At 45.0% G+C, this 10,999-nt stretch overlaps 1 protein-coding gene across 1 annotated transcript in view; it reads right to left on the bottom strand.

The window, feature by feature from the left end:
- Positions 1-2,455: 2,455 nt before the first annotated feature.
- The window catches only part of LOC119951475 (plastin-3-like), a 95,111-nt gene continuing 86,567 nt past the window's right edge, over positions 2,456-10,999 (bottom strand). The window contains exons 5-6 of the mRNA XM_038774685.1: positions 5,888-6,020; positions 2,456-2,498 (exon numbers count right to left, since the gene is read on the bottom strand). Coding sequence (XP_038630613.1) covers positions 2,456-2,498; positions 5,888-6,020 — 176 coding nt within the window. The remainder of the gene's footprint in view (positions 2,499-5,887; positions 6,021-10,999) is intronic.

Below are 10,999 nucleotides of genomic sequence, written 5' to 3'. Positions count from 1 at the left end.
GCAGCGACGGTGAGTAAGTGGGTAATGGACGAGGAAGGGTAGCATGGAAGAGGATGGAGGTGGCGTCATGTGTGGGCACGAGCCTGGAGGCGCTGGTAACGGCGCCGTTGCCACTCCCTTCAACGAGGTATACCATGAGCCCGGTGGTGGCGGCTACCCTCAAAATTTGGGAGCAATGGAGACGGCATAGGGGAGAAGTGGGGGGCTCAATGGAGGCCCCGATACGGGGGAACCATCGGTTTGTCCCAGGGAGCATGATGGGCTGGCACAGGGTAGGGTTAGGAGGTTGAGGGACCTGTTTGTGGAGGGGAGGTTCGCGAGCTTGGGGGGTTAGAGGGGAAGTTTGGGCCCCCCAGAGAACATGTTTAGGTACATACAGGTGAGGGCGTTTGCCAGGTGGCAGATGGAGGGGTTCCCTTGCTGCCCCCACGTGGGGTGCGTGACAGGGTGCTCTCGGGGGTGTGGGTTGGAGGAGGGAGGATTTGGACATATACCGGGTGAGCAGGAGGTAGACGAGGCCTCGGTGGAGGAACTGAAGGGTAAATGGGCAGGGAGCTAGGTGAGGAGATTGAGCAGGGGACGTGGGCGGATGCACTGGAGAGAGTGAATTCCTCCTCTTCCTGTGCGAGGCTTAGCCTCATACAGTTCAGGTGCTGCATAGGGCCACACATGACTGGGACGAGGATGAGTAGGTTTTTTCGGGGGCGAGGACAGGTGTGCTAGGTGCTCGGGGGCCCCAGCGAACCACGCCCATACGTTTTGGGCGTGCCCAGCGCTGGGGGGAGTTTTGGAAGGGGGTAGCAAGGACGGTGTCGAGGGTGGTGGGATCCAGGGTCAAGCCAGGCTGTGGACTCGCAATGTTGGGGTTGCAGTGGAGCCGGGAGTGCAGGAGGCGAAAGAGGCCGGTGTTCTGGCCTTTGCGTCCCTAGTAGCCTGGCGGAGGACCTTGCTCCAATGGAAGGATGCGAGGCTCCCAAGCGTGGAGGCCTAGATCAATGATATGGCAGGGTTCATTAAATTGGAGAAGGTGAAATTTGCCCTGAGGGGATCAGTACAAGGGTTCTTTAGGCGGTGGCAGCCTTTCCTGGACTTCCTGGCAGAATGGTAGGGAAATATGCTGGCAGCAGCAACCAGGGGAGGTGGGGGGGGGGGGTTTGGTTCGGTGGAGGGAGAACTGTGTACATGGGTTTGTGGGATGTGGCGGGTGTTATCTCTTTCCCTTTTGTTGTTTGGGTGTTCTTTTGTTTTTTCTTTTGTTTGTAGTTGCTTTTGAAGTTGGGTGGGTGTTGTTCTTGGGTTGTTACCGCGGTTGTTTTGTTAATATTGTTGTGATGTTTATATTTTGTAAAAATCTCAATAAAAATTATTTTAAAAAAAAAAGAAAGCTAGGGGCGGCATGGTGGCGCAGTGTTGAGCACTGCTGCCTCACGGCACCGAGGACCCGGGTTCGATCCCGGCCCCGGGTCACTGTCCATGTGGAGTTGGCACATTCGCCTCGTGTCTGGGTGGGTCTCACCCCCACAACCCAAAGATGTGCGGGGTAGGTGGATTGTCCACAACAAATTGCCCCTTAATTGGAAAAAGAAGAATTGGGTACTGTCATGTGAGAGTACCTTTAAGAAATGGATGTTTAGGCAATGTACCTTTAAGAAATGGAGCAGCTCATATTACTCAATTGCTGTCAGAGGGTGGGGGAGCTGAGCTGAGCTCACTTCTGCTTTTGGTTTCAGGTTTGAGAAAGCTGGGAGTGTTTGTGTTTTGCAAAAAGCTGCAAGAAGAAAACACAGAACTGGTCTGTTGATGTCTGAAAATCCAAAGTATATTGAATGTAACCTCATGTCTGTTGTTAAAGGTGAAGTCTTTTGGAGGTTTGAAGGAACATTTTGAGGGATTAGTTAGTGTTGTATTATTTTTGGTGTTATCTTTGCAGTAAGGGATCCAATGTTTATTTCAAAGGTTAAGTTGAATTCATGGAATAAACATTGTTTTGTGTTTAAAAATCCACGTGTCCATAATTGTAATACCCCACCTGGAGAACAAGCTGTGTGCTTCAAAAGCAACAATACATTAAAGGGGGAGGTTGGTTGAACTCCATGATACATTTTGGGGTTCTGAAAACACCGCTCCCATTACAGTAAAGTAAAAACTTATGAAAGCTAGACTTTATAAGGCAGTAATGCTTTAAATCGTCGCTTTTAATTTGAGGTGAAACAGAATTTCCTGGAATGGTGATCATATTGAACTCAACCTGGAGACAGGTCCATGTGATTCGGTTGCATGGGAACAAAGGCCCAGCTCGGAATTCACTGAAACTCGACCACCAGTTTTCACTCCTTGAATCAAAAAAAAAGTCGAGTCTTGCTGGACATGGACTCTCGGACTCTGATAGACAGAGATACCCAGAGCACAAGATTGAAAAAAGCTGCAGCTGTACCAAGCAGAGGGAAAGAATGTTTTAGTATTTGCCATCAAGTAGAATGCTGGTGAGAACAGATTGCCTGTTGGAAGAGGCACAAATGTCGAGATTTGAAGATCATGGAGTCACCAGAGTGTGCTCTCCCACCAAACGTTATTCAATGGTACTCAAGAGACTAAGTGAGGGAACATTTTCAAAGTACACTGCAAGACTTGTCCTGGTGTAGTAGGGAGAAGGGATCTTGTTGGAAAGGAGGAAGAGTTTTGGACTTTATCTACAAGGCTGCATGTCTGCTGAGAATGCGGCCTAATGTTGAAATATACGTGGGGTTTTCAATTATAGTAATTAGGCCATTGGGTAAGTGAGTATTATTTGTCTACTAAGTAATGTTCAGTGGATATTAATTTTACTTTGTCGGGCACAGTAAAAAATTTTAAATATAAAATTATGCTCATTACTGTGGTCGTTGTACGGTGGCACAGTGGTTAGCACTGCTGTTTCACAGCCACATGGACCCAAGTTAGATTCCAGCTTTGGCTTACTGTCTGTGTGAAGTTTGCACGCTCTCCCAGTGTCTACGTAGGTTTCCTCTGTGTGTTCTGGTTCCCTCCCACAGTCTGGGTGCAGGGTTACGTGGTTTGGCCATGTGCAGGTTCGGTTACGAGGATAGCGCGAGTTGGGCAGGGAGTGGATCTTGGTACAGTGCTCTTTTGGAGGGTCAGCGCAGACTCAATGGGTCTCCTTCTGCCCTATAGTCATTCTAGGACGATCAGTCTCTACTGAGGGCATAACATAACTTCATGAAACTTCCTCTCAAAGTTGTAGCAGGTGGGAGATAAACAGTTTAGCACTGCCAAGTGAAACAAAACAGGTTTCCTCATATGTGGGAAAACTCAGGCCACAGAACGATACCAGAACCTGAAGGGTAAATTAGGATGTCAAGTTGCTTATCAGGCCCATGTTCTCTTGAGTTTAGAAGATTCAAGAACAGTCTAATTGAGAGGTTTAGAATTCTGAAAGAATTTGGTAGGTTCTCGATTTCTGCCCTATTTCCTCTGATCGAGGAATCCAGAACAGGGGAAAACAATCAAAATCAGTTATCTTTTCAAGTGAAACTAGGAAGCACTTCTTTCACAAATGGATAAGCGGAAATATGGAACCCACCTTCCCCCGCAACCCAAAGAAAAAGATTGTAGATGCAGGAGGTCAACTGAGGTTTGGGATTTTTATGAGGTATGAAGGGATATAGAGCAACGGATGTAATTTAGCCCTTCACTTGGCGTTGCTAAACTGTTTATTTAGGATGTAATTTAGGGATGGCACAGTGGTTAGCACTGCTGCCTCACAGTGCCAGGGCCCTGGGTTCAATTCCGGCCTTGGATGACTGCATACGTAGAGTTTGCACGTCCTCCCCGTGTCTGCGTGGGTTTCCTCCCGGTGCTCCGGTTTCCTCCCACAGTCCAAGATGTGCCGGTTAGGTGGTTGCCCATGAAAGAATTGCCCTTACTGTCCAAATAAGGTTAGTTGGGTTATAAGGATAGGACCGGGAAGTGGGCCTAGCTTAGGGTACTCTTTTGGAGGGTTGATGCAGACTTGATGGCCCAAGTGGCCTCCTTCGGCACTGCAGAGATTCTAAAAAAGTTGATACGCAGATCAATCACAACCTACTAAAATTATTGGAACAAGCTTAATGAGTTGAATATGATAAGCATGTAGAAACAAGGTTATGTTGAGGAAAAATCAGTGCCAACAATTTTAAGATAACTGATCAATTTAAGATAACTGCAAAAGAGCCAAAGGGGAAAACAGAGTAAATATTTTTCTAATGCAGCGATTTGCCAACATGTGGAATGTACTGTTTGTTCAGTTGATGATAGCAGATTCAATAGAAATTTTTGAAAGCGAATTTGGTATACAAGTTAAAAACGTTGATAACTTTGAGGAACAAGCAGGGATCTGGGACTTGTTGGATAATTCCTTCCACAAACTGGCACAGACACAATAGCCGAATTAGCTATACTGCTGACCGATTCTAAAAACAGATATGAAAGGTATTTGTAGTTGGGAACGACTAGAGGCTCAATGGCAATTTTTTGTGGGGATTTTCACAGTAACTTCATTGCAGTGTTAAAGTAAGCCTGCTTGTGACACTAATAAAGAGGATTATTATTAAACAACCAGCAAGCTGCAGTGGAGACTAAGTGCATTTGGACCATAACTGCACCAAATGGCATGTTAAGAACATAAGAACTAGGAGCAGGAGTAGGCAATTCAGCCCTTCGAGCCTGGTCCATCATTTAATATGATCATGGCCGATCTTAGCTCACACTCATCCACATTAAACACTATCTGCCAAAGTTTGGCACGCTCACCCAACCTACCTATATCCATTTTCAAATTTTGTATTTCCTCATTGCAACTTACTATCCCACTTATTTTAGTGCCATCTGCAAATTTGGCTCCAGCACCTTCTCTCCCTGCATCCGTCATTAATATATATTGTAAATAGTTAGGGCCCTGACGATCGAACCCTGTGGCACCCCACTAGTTACATCTTGCCAACTAGATAATGACTCATTTATCGCAACTCTCTTGCCTTAAGCTACAAAGTAAACTCAACCTGCAAGTTAAAGCTTCCTTTCCAGTAACACTCCACCCCCTCCCCCCAGAAAATTCAAACTTTACTGCTGTGGGAACAAAAATAAAACCTGGTGCTAGCGATGGCTGACAAGAAACTAAAGCAAAGTTGGGGATGAATTATCACACTGTCTGGATGACAGATTCCTATCAGAAATTCCTTACCTGTAGGATTAATTTCTTTTGCATATGTTACAATAAACAAAACATCCCACAAAACCAAATGTCAACAATAGGTGAAACCTTTAGACTCCTCAATTCCCTTAATCTTCTGACATTAGTTATAATATTGGAGATTCAATGGAAGAAATTCTATCCAATCAATTACCCAAATCTTTGTGCTTGCATCATAAATCGATACATTCTGTTCTTTAATCAAAGAGCTGGCTGCCTAAAGCAGGCAAGCGCTGCAAAAGTAGTTATTTTTAAAAAATATACATCTTTGAGGAGGAATCATAACCCTTCTCAACATCAATCAAGAGGAATATTAAAGGTTGAATGAGCAATCAGTAAAGTGGGATGGACTAAGTGGTTGATGGAGAAAAATACGCGTGCTGATTTAATGGTGTATCCAATTACAATGCCAAGGGACTCATGTACATTTTTCAAATGGGAGCGATTCGAGTTCAAACAAAAAGATGACAAAAATAAGTTGGGAGAAATATTCATTATTAAGCGCTGAAAAATAGCCCATGATTTTTGCACACTTTTGTGTTATTAAGCAAAACCCAAACAGGTCAATAGTTGCCAGAGGTACACTGGGCAGCTTGAGAAAATAAAAAGTCTCAATACATGAACAGTAATTGTATTACTCTTATAAGTAATGAAACTCACCAGAGTACAATGCCATTATCAACAGCCTTAAACAAAGCATCTGTATTTGGATCCATAGGCAGCAAGCTGTTACAGTCAGGATCACTCTCCAGGGCTTTATTTATCCAGTTAACAAACGCGTATTTTTCTTCCTCTAATCATGTAAAAAGAATCAGTTCACAGATCACCGAGACGATCGTATTTCATAATTCCACATATGGCACAAAACTGAGTTATTCAAACTAAATCGCATAGCTAGCAATTAGATAATAACATTCACTCGTCTGATCGGAAAGCTACATACACACCACAGGTACATTTTGGGTTTCTCAGCAAAAAAATAGATTTGTTAATATGTGTAACTTGGAAATGCTTCCTTTTTCACTGTCACCAGGGAAGGGGAGAAAAAGACCGAGGAGGAGCTGGATGTTTGTATTCACAAAGATGAGAGCTGTCAGGAATGGTCTTGGAAACATTGGCAGCATCAATTATTCCCCAATTTACAGCTGAGCTAAATGCACAAAAGGCAGCAGCTGAATGGGAACCATTGCTCATGCATGTATCCCACTACCAATAGTTGCACCCATGACCTGAGCTTGGGGAGATTGTTCCTATGGGTTGTAGAAAATGAGTGATGCTTTGTTCAGCCTGGTCTGGATACACGTTCATGTGGCAGAATTATCCCGGGTGGCTTGCAAACTTGATGTCAGTCTCAATCCTGGGTTGGTTAATCTGGGAGAGGACGTGGTAGGAAGTCCGTCTCCATCTTCCCAGAGGTAGTCAATGAGAAGGTTCCTCAAGCAGCCCATTCCAATTAAGGAGGGGAGCAGTACCAATAAGAGGGCCCATAGTGATGTCTGGTTGGCAGCCTCACCAGGCGAGGTGGGTGATGCTGAGGCAGCCCGGAGACTGTGAGGGCACCTCAAAACAGAGTTGTTCTTGCCAGCATTATAAAAAATTAAGAATCACCCATGGCCACAGCTGTCAAGCTATCAGTGTGAAGGGGGGAAACCCTGCATGGGCTGGCTTTCAGCCACGACTGTGACTCAAAATAGTCTATGCTGGGTGTGCGAGAGGTGTCGATGGTCCTCAGACCTGCCAACAGCATTCTGCCTGTGGATAAATGCCAGGCTTCAGATTCAGTGGGAACCAAGGGAACATCTCAGTAGCATCATTACCTTTCACTCATTAGCTTAATATTGAATCTAATTGGCTACCCACTGCTACTGGACTGAATGCTTTTGCTACATTGACCCACCTCCAGTGAGAACGCTCGGGCATTGGGAATGCATCAGGTACCCAAGTTTTTTCTCACATCACTTCTGTCTCTTTTGAAAATAACTTTAAAATCTGTGCCCTCTTTCTTGTTCTTGATCCTTTCACGGGCAGGAACAGTTGGAGGGAGTGAATGTTTGTGGATGGGGTGCCAATCAAACAGACTGCATTGTCTTGAATGATGTCAAGCAATGGTAATGGCATTAAATGTCATGGGGAGATGGTTAAATTTGCTCGTTACTTTTGACACTTTTGTGGCGGAATTGTTACTTGTAATTGTTACCCTCCCCAAGCCTGGATATTGTCCAGATCCTGCTGCATTTGGACATCTGAACAACTGGCTTCCTTAGATAGGAAATTAGTGATCGGCATTAAATGCTGGACTTGCGAACGATACCCCGTGTCATGAATTTTATTTTTTTATAAATTTAGAGTACCCAATTCATTTTTTCCAATTAAGGGGCTATTTAGCGTGGCCAATCCACCTACCCTGCACATCTTTGGGTTGTGGGGGCGAAACCCACACAAACACGGGGAGAATGTGCAAACTCCACACGGACAATGACCTAGAGCCGGGATCGAACCTGGGACCTCGGCGCCGTGGGGCTACAGGGCTAACCCACTGCGCCACCGTGCTGCCAAACCCCATGTCATGAATAAATAATTAAAAGCACCTGCTGTGGCTAATATCCTGTTGCCTGTGGGGTCTTGGGGTGTCCCTCTTCAAGGTTGCTTGTTGGGGGCATCGTGGGTGGTTAGATTGTGCTCCTTCTGTGCACGGGGGGAATGGGGAATGAGCCGAGTTCTATGCCTGGCAAATATTCTGGTGTCCCCAGCTGTTGATTGCAGGGTGGGGCATCTTTTTAATTGATACTGGGATTTGCACGCATTTTATTTATTTCTGTAGCAGTGGGTATGAAGAATCTGTGCTTGCCTCCTACATGGGTGTCGATAGGTCTGGTATTTAAGGAGAAACGGCTACGGTAAGTTATCTGTGCCTTTAGCTCTGCTGGAGATTGGGCGGGCGGCGGCGGGGGGGAATGTATGTTGATGTGCACCCGAACACGGCATGGAAAATCTATCCTGATTTCTTGTAATTGTGGGCTGATGCGACAAGAAAGGGTGTACACCATTTTACCATGGTTTTCATGTCCTTATCCTGTTTCTCCCTTGGTTTCTGGTGGGGCTGCATGGGTACCTATTTATGTCTGTTGATTGTATCGAGCCAATTATGTTGATCTTCTGCTTCTCTCATATACTCATGCATGCTGAACCATTTTTTGTTCTCTTGATCCCCGTTTATTTTGTAATCTTTTTGCATTATTCTTTAAAACGCAACGCCTTAATAAATACTTTTTTAAAAAAGCACTTAAACTGGACAATTTATAAATACCGTCTTAAATGAAGTACATTTTGCAGGTATTGTTGGATCACTGCTACCCAATCCCCATATGGATTCTAACATCTAGCAATATTACCCAAATAAATAGCAATAAGGTGTTAACTACAAGTAAAGATGTAGTCTATGTTCAATTAGATTTATGAAAGAGTCAGTAATTTTGCTACATTCCATCACTTTGCAGGATTTCAAACAAAGCTGAGCCAGACAGATTAATGTCTTATAAATATTACATTTTTATTTTCTTTAGATCATGTAAATTTGGAACAGTGAAGAGAGCTGATGAACACAGGAGGCAAAGAGAATTTTTTGAAATAGCTCCATACTCTCAAGCTCCAGTGGAAATCAGTTCATCGATTTGCAAATATTAATAGTTGGACTTTCCGTACATCGGCAGATATATGTTCGAATGGTTTCAAGGATGGGGGACTTTTGTTACTTGGAGAAACTAGATTGAGGTGTACAAAATTTATGAGGGACATAGGATAGGTATGAAGAAACATTTCCCCTTCATAGAGGGGTCAACATTAAGGAGGCATCGATTTAAGTCAGGGACAGTAGATTTAGAGGGGATTTGAGAAACTTTTTCACCCAGAGTGTGGTGGGAATCTGGAAATCTGCGGGAAAGGGTGAAAAAGGCAGGAACCCTTCCAACGTTTAAGAAGCATTTAGATCAGCAATTGAAACACCATAGCATACAAGACTACGGGCAAAGCGCTGGGAAATGGAACGAGAGTAGATAAGGTGCTTGATGCTCAGCGCTGACACAAAGGCATCTCTCTGTGCTACATCAGATGCTGGATTTGGTGTCTTTAGTGTAGGGAAGGTTAAACAAAAGATTTTATAAAGTTGTTCACAACTGAGAGGGAATCTGATAGAATAAATGAGAGACTATTTGCGATGGCAGAAAGGTAGTAAGTAACCAGAGGTTTTCAGGATAGTTGGCAAAAATAAAATAGGGAAAGGTGAGGAGAACTTGTTTTTGCTTCATGCAGAGAATGATGATCTGGAATGTGCTACCTGAAAGGAAGGGAAGCAGATTCAATAACAACTTTCAAACTGGATAAATATTTCAAGCGGGAAAACTTTGCAGGGCTCTGGGGAAAGAGATGAGAAGATGGACAGCTCTTTCAAAGAATCAGTACTGAATGAATAAATAGGAACTTTGACCTCTAGAATATCTTTTTAAATTCCTGGACTTTTTAAAATTCCTGGACAAGTCAACCCTCACTTATAAGTGAACCAGCAAATAGTCAATCAAGGAACAACCAACCACTGAGATAGAATCACAGAATTTACAGTATTTACAGTGCAGGAGGCCATTCGGCCCATCGAGTCTGCACCAGCCCTTGCAAAGAACACCCTACCTCAGCCCACACCTCCACCCTATCCCCATAACCCAGTAACCCCACCCAACCTTTTTGAACACTAAGGGCAATTTTAGCCCGGCCAATCCACCTAACCCACACATATTTAGACTGTGGGAGGAAACCAGAGCACCCGGAGGAAACCCACGCAGACACGGGGAGAACGAGCAGACTCCGCACAGAGTGACCCAAGTCGAGAATCAAATCTGGAATCCTGGAGCTGTGACACAACTGTGCTAACCACTGTGCTAATATGCTGCCCCTAGAAGAAGCCTGATGTTGTAGATCAAGTATTTTCAACCCCACCCATTGCGTGTGTGTGTGTGTGTGTGTGTGTGTGTGTGTGTGTGTGTGTGCGCCTCTCTCTCTCGCTCTTTGGGGGTGGGCGTTGAACCATAGGATCTGCAAGAGTATCCTACAGAGAAGAACCTCCCAACCTTCAGTTCTACCACTGGACAGATCTTTAACCGCAGGCGAACTAGGGGACGGCAACTACGCTGACATGTACGGACGGCTACTAGAGGAGGTACGTCATCACTGGACAAGACACAGGAGAAATGGAAGGAAGATTTAGGCATGGAAATAGGGGGGAGGAGGCTGGCGTGAAGCACTGCATAGGCAAACTCCACCACAGGGAACACATGACAAGAAACTGCACGAACGGGTTTTTCCCTGAGGTGGAAGATAAATGTGAACGGTGCCAGGTAGGCCCTGCCAACCATACCCACTTATTCCGGTCATCCCTGACTTTTTGGGTACTGGACCTCCTTCTTCAAGGCCATGTCCAAGATTGGGGGAGCGAGGGTGGAGCCTGCCCACCAGTGGCAGTCCACAGGGTATCAGAACAGACCGAACTCTTTACAGGGAGAGGGGCATATGCCCAAGCCTGGTGATTGGAATGGATTAATAGAACAAAGGAGGGGTGGGGAGGAGTGGAAAGAGGGTAGGAGGGTGAAGAGGACACACACCAACCACGATGCAGGGCAAGCAAGGCAGTCCGGAGCCAGAGGAAGGAGACCAATGTGTCCGTTCATACCAAAAGTGTGCCTAGGCGGCACCAAACATGCCTGTGGTATGTTTTAATACCACAAG

This window comes from Scyliorhinus canicula, chromosome 17, assembly GCF_902713615.1.
Source record: "Scyliorhinus canicula chromosome 17, sScyCan1.1, whole genome shotgun sequence".
Classification (NCBI taxonomy): domain Eukaryota; kingdom Metazoa; phylum Chordata; class Chondrichthyes; order Carcharhiniformes; family Scyliorhinidae; genus Scyliorhinus; species Scyliorhinus canicula.
Note: the sequence above shows the minus strand (reverse complement) of the source record. Positions and strands in the feature narration are given on the sequence as shown.